The following is a 14558-nucleotide window of genomic DNA, read 5'->3' on the forward strand; positions in this document are numbered from 1 at the left end:
CTTAGCTTTATTAGTGAAACAATTTTTTCTTTAGTTCAATAAAGCAGCTTCACCAATAAATCGAAAGTTGTATTCGAAGAATATTTGATAAAACAACTTCTTAGATAAGATAACAGAGAGCTAGTATTTCTTAGTTTCATCTTAATTCTTGTGCTGTGGACCTATGAGAGGAGCTCAAAAACAGCTTCTCAGCAGTTGTTTTCAAAGGATATATGTGTAAAGTGAAAAACAGCTTTATATGAAGCTAGAATAGAATCCCTACTGCACAGGCCCTAAATATACTAATAGCATCATTTAGGAACAGCAACGGTTGTCACGCCTATCACTGGAGCATAATTAATCATAAATGACCTAATTCAAGCTCCTGGGTAGTGGTAAATACATGGATGAATTTTCATTCTCATCTCCTCCATGTCTCCTTGCCTCCTTGGATGCACCCTGTTCTTTTCAGAAAATGAATTTTTTATTCTAACCTCTACAGGATGTTTACACACACGATATATCCGATCCTTATATTACAGTTTTAACCATTGACTGTTTCTATAAAGCTCACAAAAAGCTAAACCAAGCGAAAGGGACGTCTAAGCCACTTCGCTAGATACTCCCTCCATCCCTACCAGAGTTCATAGTAGGTTCTACTCCCTTCTCATCAAAGTATAAGATATTTGAATTTTTTTACTCTAAATTTTACGACTCGTTTGATTTAAAAAATTTGTGCAAACATAGTTAAATTTAAGCTTGAAGAACTTTTTAATAAACCAAGCCACGATAAAAGAAGTGATATTTTGCATAAAATTTAAAATAAAACCAGTGGTTAACTTTAGTGCCAGAAAAGTCAAACGTCTTATAATTTAGGATGGAATGAATTGAGTACATTTTAATTTATTCGTAGACAAAGTGAGATTAGACAGGTACTACTTCGCCGTAAGGAAGATGGATGGAAAAAAGGAAAAGGTGAGAAATGAACAGAACTGATGAGAGATTCGTTTGGTTGGGCCAAAACTCCGACCCATCAATATGAACAAGGTGGACTTTATTTGCAGTTCCGAAGACCCCAAAAAGAAACTCAGAACATACACAAGTTGATGGGTTGGGAATTCGGCCCACAAAAATAATGCCTGCGTTTTGAAAGCTTCGGGGATATAGGCCACAGAGATTTCACACCGAGACCGAGCATTGCCCACCCAAGAAGTTGACCCTGTGTGGAGCCGCGCGTTGATGTCCGGTAGATGACTCCACACAGGAGGCGGTGCCCTGCCCATCATCCTCTCAAAGAAGCTGGAGCGTTGGTTTGGGGTCTCATCAAGGCTGATCTCCTGGAGCAGTTCTTCAAGGTTTTCGAGCACCAAGATGAATTATTCCGTCCATACGAAGAGAAATCTGATCTCCTGGTGCATGTTGAAATTTGGCGGCGGCGGCGGCGACTGCTGCTGCTTATGCTAATTTACTGTGAGAGAAAAATATCGTTTCTATGCTGAAAAATACAGAGTACCGTTGTGTGTGTGTGAGAGAGAGAGAGGGAACGGAGAGCAGGATCCCAACCGTAAGAGTCTGTGATCTGTGAAACATACTGCAAGTTTGTGAATTTTAGGAGGCAGGGTATAGTTTCAGTGTCTTTATTTATCCCTGCATCCTTTTCGAATCCCCTTTCAGATTCAGACTCTATTCATTGCAAAATCAGTTTAGCTGTTTACAGATTTATCGGCTGCTCTGTTGTGCATGCATTTTGTGGTGGGTGAGCTTGAACCTCGTCCCCTCTGGCCTTGTTTAGTTCGTAAAAATTTTCAAGATTTCCAGCCACATCGAATCTTTAGTCGCAAGCATTGAGCATTAAATATAGACGAAAATAAAAACTAACTGCACAGTTTGTCTGTAATTTGTGAGATGAATCTTTTGAGCCTAGTTACTCCGTGATTGGACAATGTTTGTCAAATAAAAACGAAATAATACAGTAGCAAAAAACAAAAAAAGTTTGCGAACTAAACCCTTTATTCATCTCCTCTTATTATTGATCAAAAAAGTCCGACAGACAGACATCAAATTTACAGACACACATGCATATATGGTCTCATCACAATCGATCACAAGAGCAAAGAAACCAACAACTATGTCGATACTACTATTAGTAATAATAATAATCCATATGGTGGTATTAGCCGAGCACCGCACACTGCATGCCAGTAGTAGATCGAGGAGTAAAGTAGTATATGAGCTTCGCGTTCAGCTAGCTAGCTAGCTAATTTAACTAGGGCGGCCACGCCATCCTTTGCAAACCATCAGGACCCATATGCGCTCAGAGATTCAGCAGGTGGCGGCGCAGCGTTTGGTGCAGTCGAAGCTGCAGCCTCCGCCGCCGCCCCCGCCGCCGCCGTGCTTGCCGCCGTAGCTGGAGGTCCGGAAGCAGCGCTGCGGGCAGGTGAGGCGCTTCCCGCGGCACGGCCCGTCCTGCGGGCACACCGTGGACGGCGGCACCACCGCGCCGCGACGGTACCCGAGCCCGCCGCCCTCGCCCCACCCGCCGAAGAACCCGCCGCCTGGTCCCCCGCCGGGCCGCGCGCCGCCGAACCACGGCATCCCGGCGAAGAAGGCGCCCGGGTCGCCACCGGGGTTGTTGTTGTTGTTGTCGTCGTCGTCGGGGTGGCGGCCGTTGTGGGCGACCGCCGTTGCCGACAGGGCGAGGAGCAGGACGAGGGGCAGGACTGCGGCGGAAACACCGGGCTTGGTGGCCATGGCGGCGGCGGCGCTCTGGCTAGCTACTTGCTGGGAAAGAAAAGGATCGGAAAGGGTGCTGCTTTGGGGAGTTGGAATTGGGTTTGGGACGAGGAGTGTCAAGTCTGGGAGAAATCGAAGTGGGCGACTTCGAGAGGGATGCTTGTGGAGTAGGAGTATCTATCTATGGCGCGCGGCAGCTAGCTACTTATGGCGCGCGGCGGGATGGAGACGATGGTAGTGGAGAAGACTTTGGGGAAAGTGGAGGGGGCTGGTGGGGCGGTGCAATGCAATGCAATCTGCTGCTGCAGCGTGGCGACTCGACTCGGATCCAACGCTGCTACCAGCTGCTGCGGCCGCTGTGTGTCGTCGTGGTGATCACCATCAGTGCGTTCTAGCTAATCAATCAGCTGTCTCTCACTCTCAGGCCTTGTTTAGTTCGCAAAAATTTACCTTTTTTGCTACTGTAGCACTTTCGTTTTTATTTGACAAACATTGTCCAATCACGGAGTAACTAGGCTCAAAAGATTCATCTCACAAATTTCAGTTAAACTATGTAATTAATTTTTATTTTTATCTTTATTTAATGCTCCATGCATGCGACTAAAGATTCGATGTGACGGGGAATCTTGAAAATTTTTGCGAACTAAACAAGGCCTCACTCTCACTGTGTGTGCCAAGCCTGACAGGTACGTGTACCGGAACGGAACCACGGGCGCTAGGGTTTGTTTATACTAAAGGCCTTGTTTAGTTCCAAAATATTTTGTAAAATCGACACTGTAGCTTTTTCGTTTGTATTTGACAAATATTGTCCAATCATGGACTAACTAGGCTTAAAAGATTCGTCTCGTCAATTTCGACCAAACTGTACAATTAGTTTTTATTTTTGTCTATATTTAATACTTCATGCATGTGTCTAAAGATTCGATGTGACGGAGAATCTGAAAAATTTTGCAAAATTTTTTGGGAACTAAACAAGGCCGCCACCCTGCAAGTCGTTAACGCTGACTCTGCTCCAAGCTTTCTTTAGTTTACAACAAGCACAGCTGGGTTGTTAATTAATTACTGTACTCCACAGTCGTGACCACGATTAGAGCAAATGTAATAATACATCCCATTTGTTGGCTATAAAGTTTCTTGCTGCTTTCTCCCAACCCACTCATACAATAGTTAGCTATTCACTATTAACATATAATTTATTTATCTCTCTCACAAATCTTCTTGGTTCCGGTGCATAAGCTGGCCTGCTTCTTTTCTTTCTCCTCCCTTCTCTTTTCCACCTCAACATTTAGTCAACTTACAACCCACTATAAGAGCAAGTTTAATAATACAGTCCACTTGCTGGCTGTAAGGTTGCTTACAGTCTTCTTGTAGCCCACCCATACAATAGTTAGCTATTCACTATTAATACATGGCCCACTTATCTCTCTCACAAAGTTTCTTGGTTTTTGTGTCTAAACTAGCTGTAAGCTTACAGCCTGCTTCTCCTCTCTCTCTTTCATTCTCTCCTCCACATCAGCATTTAGCCAGCTTACAGCCCACTATAATACTTGCTCTTATATATATATATATATATATATATATATATATATATATATATATATATATATATATATATCCAGCAGCCTGACCATACATATATACGAGTACCACTCTCAATTACTCGCTCACTAAAAACTTCAATTCCTAGAATCCGTGTCAGTCAAACTTGTTTAACTTTGACCAACTTTATAGAAAAGAGCATTAATATGTATAACATAAAATGAGTATCTTTTGAAAATACATTCAATGATAAATCTAATTGTATTAATTTGGTACTATAAATCTTAGTGTTTTTTTCTATAAATTTAGTCAAAATTTTAAAAAATTAATTTAAGACAACTCTAGAAATTGCAGCTTTTTTTGTAAGAAATGTCAACAGTGCTAACAAGGGATATGTATTGGAGTTCGCAGTCGCGGCGCCGCTGCACGATGCTGGTCTTTAATGGCCAACTGTGGGCGGGGGCGATGGATCGGCGAGTGTGTCGCGGGTACTACGGTGGTGGGTTCCGGCCGGGCACGCCGACCTCTGCAGACTCGGGAGTCCAAAACAAGAGCCCTGCTCCGTGCAAAAGCCATGCCGCCCTGCCTCCATCTGCCCGTGTATACTCCCCTCGTCCAGCCTGTTCGCTTCGGCCAACCGTTTAACACTGTATTTTTCTCAGGACTTATCGGCCAAACAAAATCATCCTAGGCGCCGGCAGGCGCGCACGCTCCCTTGTTGCGTATGTATACGTGCCCACTGTAGTTTTTCAGTGCGGTTGAGTTCACATCATCCTTTAGAAATTCAGAAAAAAAAAACAAGGTTAACATTTAGTCCCTCTTAAACCACATACCATGTGTTTAGTTTCGGAACCAAGTGGATTGAGATAGATCCAACTCAATCTTTTTGATAGGATGAATCCATTTCGTGTTGGAGTTGAAAGCTAGAGCCGTTCCAATTTTTTTATTTGGTACGAGAGATCAAGTGGGGCCTTGTTTAGTTCCAAAATTTTTGGCAAAATCAGCACTGTAGCAATTTCGTTTGTATTTGACAAATATTGTCCAGTCATAGACTAACTAGGCTCAAAAGATTCGTCTCGTCAATTTCGATCAAACTGTACAATTAGTTTTTATTTTTATCTATATTTAATACTCCGTGCATACGTCTAAAGATTCGATGTGACAGGGAATCTGAAAAATTTTGCAAAATTTTTAGGAACTAAACAAGGCCTGGGTTAGGATGGATGCTACCTTAAAACCCGTCCGTTGCTGTGTATGTGGGACCTAACTGTCAGCAACATGTCTCCTTCCACTTGCCGTTGTGACATACGACGCACCTCCTCGGCCCTACTCCGCCACTGCGCCGCCCTGCTGCGCCTCGGCGAACAACATGCCCCAGCGCAAGCCATGGATCCACAAGCTCCTCCTTTTCCCCTGCCGCTGCTCCGTCTCTGCCGGGGTCGAGGGCCGATACCGATGTTGGGGATGAGAATTGGGAGGGGGGCGGACATAGGTGCTAGGGCCGATGCCAAAGGAGAATATGCCAACCTAGGTCGACACCGTTCCACACCCCCCCCCCATCCAAACACGGGACGATCTGGGTCAGATTCAAGATATCTCAGTTCAACCCAAACACACGTACGTAGTCTTGCTAAGGTCTATGAGTTTTGGTAAGACTCTACATACAAACAGATTAGGACTAGAATTGCTCCTTTTTTATGAGTCCTATGTTGTACAACACTCTCCATTGGACGATTATCACGATATGCACATGCCTTGTTAAAAAACTCCATTAGAAAACCCAGTGGGAAAAAACGATGCTTGAAGAAACGAGTACATCACATTCGTTAAATTGTATTGTACATGTTGTCTCATTAAAAACCTTGTGTGAGAAACTTTCAAGTAAAAACTCACATATAGAAAAAGAGTACAACATTTAACTTTCTTAGTCATATTCTTCAAGATATTTTATTCTTCATGATCTATACATAAACTTTATTGTAGCAAATATGATCTTCTTGATCTTTGTAATTCTAGTGGTTTTAATTACCTTCAAGGTAGATTTAATCAAATTGCTCCCCCTCATAAATCCATCGTTTGAACATCATTATGTTTTAAAATATTTATGTTTCTAAATAGATCTACTACAAAACTATGTTTCATAATCGATGTAATGATACTCATTTGATTAATAAAAATATTAGCACTTTTTATTTAGAGATGATTAAAGGTGAAATTGTTTATTCTTCAAGAAACGAGAATCTTTTTTTTGGACATATATGGAGTGAGTGAGCACATAAATATGTGTCTAAAAGTTGTTTCTTCCTTCGCTTGGACGGCAGATGGATAGAAATCCAACTTGCCTTTTTTTTCCCCAGCACATAGAAAGTCAAGCTTGCCACTTTGCCAGCCGCCGTTGACTAGGGCGAGGATAGCATCGATGCTGTAGCTGTAATAAGCCGCCACGTGCACTCCCGCTGCAGCTGCCGCGCGTGCATCTCGAGGACTAGGAGGATGCATTCCTCGGTGCCGGTGCACGACTGATGAATCTCATCCACAAGAGAGGACAGGGCTCGTGTGCTATGGCACGACTAGTCGAGTATGAAAAATCTAGAAATTTCACATGAATGCAGTTGCAAAACATATTGTATATAGCTAAGAAATGCAGAAAATTTGAATGAACGATCATTTGAATAAGTCATAGAAAAAAATGTAGAATTTTTATCGAGAGATTTTAGCGGATGTTAAATTTCTCATACTTTTCCTTCAAAAAACAATAGGCAAAGGAAATTTTCCCTATACTATTTCTACACTCCATTTTGGTGATCCAAGATCTAAATGCATGACCAATAGCAGTTTTATAGGATTTTACAATTTTGTGTTTTCCTCTATTTTTCCTATGACCCAAAGCAGGCTTAATTGAGTATGAACAGTTCGTAACTTGTTTCATGCCGTTATTTAGGTCTCCAAACTCTCAAATGTATTTTTGTATTCGCGAACCTGTCCTTGGTGTCATGCAATCATATAAGTCCCAGCTTTCAAGGTATCATTTTCAAATGCTATACACTTATTCCAAAAGGTACAGTTGCCAAAGTTCAAACGGGTTTCGACCCACCATGACGATTCCAATATGCACTCTTACACACAAAAAAAAAGTAATATTGCTTGATATTCGTGTAAGGGTCTGTTCGATAGGGATTTTCTATACAAAACTGTTTTCTGTCTTTCAGCTTCTCCATCCCAAACAGTTCTAAAAACACATCCATCGAAATGTGTATGAAAAATCAACAAAAAGTTTGAACAGATACATGATATAAATATGCATGTTCACGCAGGATTTCAAGTTAAAAGAATTGTACAAAGTAAAAGAGAAACAAAAAAAAAGACATATCAGCGTATGAATAGGTGCGGGCAGTGTACACCTGACCCAAGATACGAATTTTTTTTTGATTTCGCTACTGTAGCATTTTCGTTTGTTTGTGGCAAATATTTTCCAATCATAGACTAATTAGGATCAAAAGATTCATCTCACGATTTACAGGCAAACTGTGTAATCAGTTTTTGTTTTCGTCTATATTTAATGCTTCATGCATGTGCCGCAAGATCCGATGTGACGGAAAATCTTGAAAACTTTTTGGTTTTCATGTGAACTAAATAAGGCCTAAACATGCTGTATCAGAATTTGCACATGTTCTCTTTTTCGTTTCTTCTTGCACAAACTTTTGTTCATTCTCAAATTTTGCATGGACACGTATCCTTGCATGATCTACCTATTGATATTTTCATTGCTTCTTCATGTAGTTTTTATTTTTTTTTATAGTGGAGCTCATATTTTTTATTGTTTTCATGCAGATTTTATCATCCTTGTTTATTGCTACTAGTTGAGTGCCCGTGCGTTGCTACGGGTATAAACAATATCTCATGAACAAAAAAATCACAAGAACAAACAAACTATCATTTCAGTCTTCACAGTATAATTACAGATAATTACAGATAAGTAATCATAGCAATTTTATGTATAAATAGCAGCAATTTATATGGCGACATTGGTCGCCAGTAGCAGGACCCTAGATGCATAGGCACAACAACTGCGAGGGAGTTGTGCGCCTGTAGACGGCTGCTCAGATTTAATTCGTCGTGTTCTTGTTGCTGTGTTTTTTTTAATAAATTCCTGTGTTTCTACACTGACCGCAACTACGCACACAACACACTTTGGTCCCGCCAGTATGGACTGCAGAGGGATGAAAACGGTACGGATATTTTCCAATCGTATTCGAGACCGAATTTGTTTAGAGAGGTTCAGATCTGTCCGTATCCGAGTCCGAATGTTTAACATCCGATACCGTATCCGTATCCGAATACTTAAATCGTATATTTATGATGTCGACATCCAATCATATCTTATCCGACATGATTGATATTATCCGTATTCGAATCCGAATCCGACCAGAAATATAAAAACAAATATGATATCGGTGATATCCGTCCGATCCGTTTTCATCCCTAACTGCGGGTCACGGGCTACAGGCTGCATCCAGTTCATGGTTCCCTGCAAGGGCGACAGCCAGCTGAAGCAAGGTTGGTGATGCTTTTGTGGCCGATCAATCTCCCTGTAAAAGACTAATATTGCAAGTGACAATAATTTTCCCAATTTATCATGGTTGCTAGTCCTACTATATACTAATCTAATGCCTTGCAACTCTGAAGTAGACACCTAGTATACCGGTCTGTTTGGTATCAGCCTAGTTTTCTTTCTAAAAAAATTAATCATTTGAAGAGAAAAAATCAATCAGGGAAGCATTTATTTTCATGTAGAGTTTCTGGTGATCTATAGTGCTTATTTAAATAAAAAAGAAATAGCCATACAATAGTTCTGCAGTGATGTTTAGAAGGAAAAGGTACTAACAAATGCCTGATTGTGGAGGAATCAAACCAAAGATCAAGTGTCTCACCTTCCGATTATATTTCTTTTGCTTTTTTACCACCTCCTTTAGGCCATTCAGCAATAAGTCTCTTGAGTATAGCTTTCACAAATGGTTTCTTCTGAACAGGCAAATGTTGCACCCAACCATAAATTCTCATCTAGTTAACATGCCAATTCAAAGTTTCATATTTAAAAATCATCTATATGAAGCTATTTTAGCTTAAGGACTCTATAAAATAGTGAAATGTATTGTTTTATAACATTCAAAATGCCGAACAAATAGCTTGAGTTTGAAATGCTTGAGCAGCATGCACCAGCAACAAGCTTAAGTGCAGTAGGATCTTCAGAGTAAAGAAAAACCATCTGGTTTTCAAAAAAATATATTTGAATATGCTGCTGGCATGAAGCAAAACAATATTTTAGGAATACAGGTCTGATGGCAATAATAATCAAGTGCCAAACCTTGTAGAGGAGTTCAATCCTGGCAGCGGTATTTTAAAGTATCCGATTAGGCAGAGATCCCTACAATAATACAAATAACAAGTCTGAGAATAGAAATCTGAATCTATGGACACGAACTGAACAAATCACCAATGGCGACTATGTAGTTATGTTCCAAAAATAGGCAAAACTGCTAGCTACAGACTTATGGATCATGACTTAATACAATAAATTTTCATCAGGTGACATCAACCTAACCATAATTCCCACATAAAGTTAGATTATGCATCAATGCAACAGGGATCAAAATGTGTGCTTTGCCCATAAAATAATGTACAAAATGACAAAAAAAATTATACAACAGCAAAAGTGTGGCATAAATTGGAAGCCAGCATAAACAAAAAAAATAATATATCCTTGTCATCGTAGAAAAGATCTTTAAATTAAAAAAAAACAAGAAAGCATAAGTAAGTTGAAATGACCTACAAGTACAATGGCAATTCTTTATTAGTAGATGAGCAATACTGAAGTATGGCTTGTACTGCTCCAAGGATGCCATCTTTAATAGAAAAATAAAGGGGGTCAGAATAGACAGCTAGTGATGCATACAGGTTCTTATCCTTATTCCAGGGCAGCGATATCAGCTGAGCATTTGTATCTGGTAGTTCATTCCTAAATCTGTGTCAACCAAAAAGAGAAGGCAAAACAGGACCATTGAAGTGTATACAAAATGGACATAAATCATCAAGATTTAAATATTTGATAGAAATTAGTAGTTGGTTAAGGCTCCATAAAACGGGTACACATCCAGAAACTTATTTTAAATGTACAGGCAACAAAAAATTGTCATTTCATAATCTAGCAAAGTAACACTTTCCAAACCTATTTGTGCTAAAAGCATAGGTTGCTGTAACCTACAGGTGTAATGTAGAGTCTAATGTCCTTATGTATATGCCACAACCTTCACCAAAAGGTCTGATGTAGGGTAGTTAGAGATGTAATTATTAAGCCATAGAAATATGTTGTCTTTTATTACACAAAACATTAACTTTTTGCTATCAGGATAATCTTGCCTTATGATAATATGGACTTACTGCTGCTCTGGCACTCTATTTTTTGCCCCAAATATAACTTTGAAGTTGAGAGAGTAAAGGCTAATAACTAATGCAGTGGCACAAATATTAACATTTCATGTTTTTTTCTTTTAAAAAAATCTAATTTCAAATGCATAAGCAGTGCTTGGCTAAAGTCCAATTACTTGATATTCCTAAGCACCTGAACCTCATCAAGCTTATCTGCTACTACATAGTGGATTCAGAAACAGCTAAGCACAGGTTGCTGGTCTACAAGTTTATGCCCAACAAAATCATGTATGGCCACTTGTTGAACTAAGACCATCTGCCTCTTTTTGGAACTTAGAGGCTCTGGATCACAAATTTCCTACATGAATGAGTAGCACAAGTTCTAGTTCCCTTGAATACATTGCTCGTTCACAACTTGTTTTTAACCTTAGAAATACAGCCTAAACCAAATTGAGTTTAGAACTATGAAACAATGCACAATGAAATTACCTGGTCACCATGGCTGCTGCCACCAATGCCAATGCTATACACGAGGTGGAGCATGAGGCAAACAAGAGGGGAATCTACACAGAAGAATGCTACTGCTTAATTCAATGCGGACAGAACACAGAACAAAATCAGAACAACAATAGAAAAATTATATATATGTTGCCCCTTTTATAGCACTATATAGGTGTGCTGGTCGGACCATGTTTTGCAATATATTATGTTAAAATATGGTTTTAAATTATAGCTGCATATTGGGTACATATATAACCATGGATTTATTAGTTCAAGTAGAGCATAACCATACTTAGTACCATGAACTTTTATCCATTATAATATACTAATGGTTATCTAAATTAGTCCACACCCATATGCGCTGGTAATACTCCCGTATACGCCAGTAGTATACTTTCTTTTCCTGAAAGCTTCAATTTCATACGCCAGTAGTATACTTCCTTTTCCTGAAAGCTTCAATTTCTAGAGTTGTCTTAAGTCAAACTTTTTAAACAGTGACCGATTTTCTAGAAAAAAAATAATAAGATTTATAGTACTAAATTAGTACTATTAGATTTATCATAGAATATATGACACTCATTTTATGTCATAAATATCGATACTTTTTTAAGTATAGTGCTCGTGCTAAGCCACGGCTTTATTTCAGAGATACAAATGAAAACAATCAAATAACAATAACTTTTTTATATTTTAGGTCTCACGCAATTGTATATGACCATATGGTAGCAGAGTAATATTTACTCACAAATAGATCGCATAACTGAAACAAGCAATTTCTTTTTAGATACATTTTTAACATATTATTTTATTGCTGGATAGTTAACATCGTCCACAAACTGAAACTATTTTTGCTACTGCTATTATACAATCCAGTGATCCAATAACATTACTTCTATACCTAAGAGATATGCGTGTAGTGTATATTCAGTCTTGCTAGGGCTCGTCTCTTTGTAATAACAAAAGATATGAATAAGGAGAGTGAACATATATACATTCTCTACAAGACTACGACACTTATAAGAAGAGGAGGCCTCTTTGAAAGTTGAGACTGTGATTGATCAAGATCACGAATGCATCTAGTTTATCTGATGTTAAAAAACGTTTTCCCCATCACAGCCACCTTTCATCAAAATCCACTCATGTAGAGATAAGAAGGTGCCATACAAGAAAAACAATCATATTTTTCATCACTGCATTAGCTCAAAGAAACTAACCACGATCAAAGCTGACCGGACGACATAAAAGCTCCAAAAGCAATGTCACACAGATGGACCTGAACATTTAAGCTCCCAGTAACGATGAGCATGTGCGTTGTCACGATTGAAGACATGGCATCTGAAAATAAAACAGTGGAATCTTAATTCCACTGTTCGAGGAATCTTAATTCCATGGTGGCCTGAGAAAATAAAACAGTGGAAGAACATGCAGGATCATGAAACAGGGGAAGGAAAAAGAGAGAGTGGTATCTGAAAAATTCCTAACAACTCTGCAGGAGCGAAATCTACCATGACAGCAAGAACCGAATCTCAGGTCCGTTCTTTCCTCAGCGCAATTTTTCAACGTGCCATAGCTTTAGAGTGATCACAGTCCCCAAATCCTCAATTCCACATTGAAATCAGAAACGACAAAGAATCTGCAAAGGTGGCCGCAGGAGCAGAAATTCTGACACTCACCAGCACTTTGCATATATCTCTCTATACTAAGGAAGATCCCTGGATAAAGATGGTAAGTAAGCTACCAGCATCCAACTTGCAATATTTTAACCAATCCAAAAGCGTCTCAATCCACATCTACATGTCTAGTGAAAACTAACTAAGCCCCCATCGCACTAACAATACATCCATCCAGAGCATAATAACAAGCACAAATCCAAGACAACTGAGATCTGTAGACCAATCACTCACCCTGGCGGTGGTGCCTACATCAGGCATCCTGGCAGCAAGGTCCCCGATGACCTAGGCGGTGGCGTCGAGGTCGTCGTCGTTGGACACAGGTAGCCCCACAAGCAGGTCGTCCTTGTATCGAGACGAAGGAGCACTCTGGAGTAGGTGGACGTGGATGCCAATGGCGAAGTTGGAGATCCGATCCTGTCTGAGCGCCGACACGCCGGGGACGGACGCCGCTGCAGCTCGCCCGTGCCGAAGGAGAGGACGCATCCCCTGATGAGCTTGCAGTGAAGCAGGGCCTCGCGCGGTGAGCTGCGGATCTGAGTGGCGTGGGGGAGCTGGGGGACGGTGACGACGAGGGCAAGGGCGCAGGGGCAGGGGCCACGGTTTCTCTCTGCTCTCAGCTGCGCGGTGCGCGCCCAACAGAGAGGGCGACGGCACGGGCAGCGATGGCGCCCCGGAGCCTCGCGCGGGGAGCTGCGGAGCTGGGTGACGCTGACGGCAAGGGCGCAGGGGCCGCGATTTCTTGGAGGCTTGGAGCTCAGAGGGGGGCGACCGAGGGGTGCGGAGGCGATAACCGCAGGAGGAGGAGGGCGATCGAGGGGTGCGGGGGGCGAGGGCGATAACTGCGCGAGGGGGGGCGATAACCGCCCGGAGACGATGACCTTCGGGTCTTTTTAGTTGTAGAGACTAGTGAAGTATGCATGGCCGACGTTCACTGGTCTGCCCTCGTTTGCCAGTCTAAATTCCTTTCGAGATGGGCCTTCTATGCGCCTCCGGGATCCAAGCTTTTTTTGGCACGTACTCCTATGCTCAAACTTGCTCCTCCTAGATCCCAACTTCCAACCAACGTCACAGCCTCACAGGCACCTACTAGGGGTTATGCCACACACAATATACTTGCACATAAGCTAGCACAACCCAAGTAGATCGAGACAGACACAAATATGAAATTGAAATACCATGAGACCTGATATTTGTTTTTACTAAAGTTCAAACTCCCTAAATTTCTACTCTGAGTTGAGGAGGCAACAATGTTTTGGGATCCACTCTAGTCGAGGTCCCTTTCAACCACTTCCCTCAATCCACTAGTGTCATTCCTCTCTTGTGCAGGTGGAATTAAAGCCTTCACAAACTTGCCAAGGCACACCACAATCCTTGGTTGCTCTTCGACTACTCCTAGCCATCTAGGAGCGAGCTCCAAAAGTAACAAATGTGAATCATATGATCGAAGAACACCTCAAGTGCTCAAGTGTTGGCTTTGCTCCCTTTTGCTCTATATTTGAATTTCACTCAAACCCACCAAATGAATCCAACCGTAGGGCTCAATTTTCACAAAGAGAAGTGTGGGGAGTGACACAAAGGCTCTATAAAAAGTGTAGGAAGCACCAAAAATAGTGTGAGAAATGAGAATTGTTGGTTGTAATATTGGATCTACAGTGGCACTTAATAATTCGTTGCTGGGTGTACATCATTCGGCAGTGGTGTCATGAG

General features: G+C 41.1%; 1 protein-coding gene across 1 annotated transcript; it reads right to left on the reverse strand.

Annotated features, from left to right (window-relative positions):
• Nucleotides 1972–3038, reverse strand: LOC8059895 (eggshell protein 2A). Its single transcript, XM_002461345.2, has one exon. It carries the CDS (start codon nt 2728–2730, stop codon nt 2302–2304), a length of 429 nt encoding a protein of 142 aa, XP_002461390.1. The 5' UTR covers nt 2731–3038; the 3' UTR covers nt 1972–2301.

The sequence above is a fragment of the Sorghum bicolor genome, chromosome 2 (assembly GCF_000003195.3).
Source record: "Sorghum bicolor cultivar BTx623 chromosome 2, Sorghum_bicolor_NCBIv3, whole genome shotgun sequence".
NCBI classification, from domain to species: Eukaryota; Viridiplantae; Streptophyta; class Magnoliopsida; order Poales; family Poaceae; genus Sorghum; species Sorghum bicolor.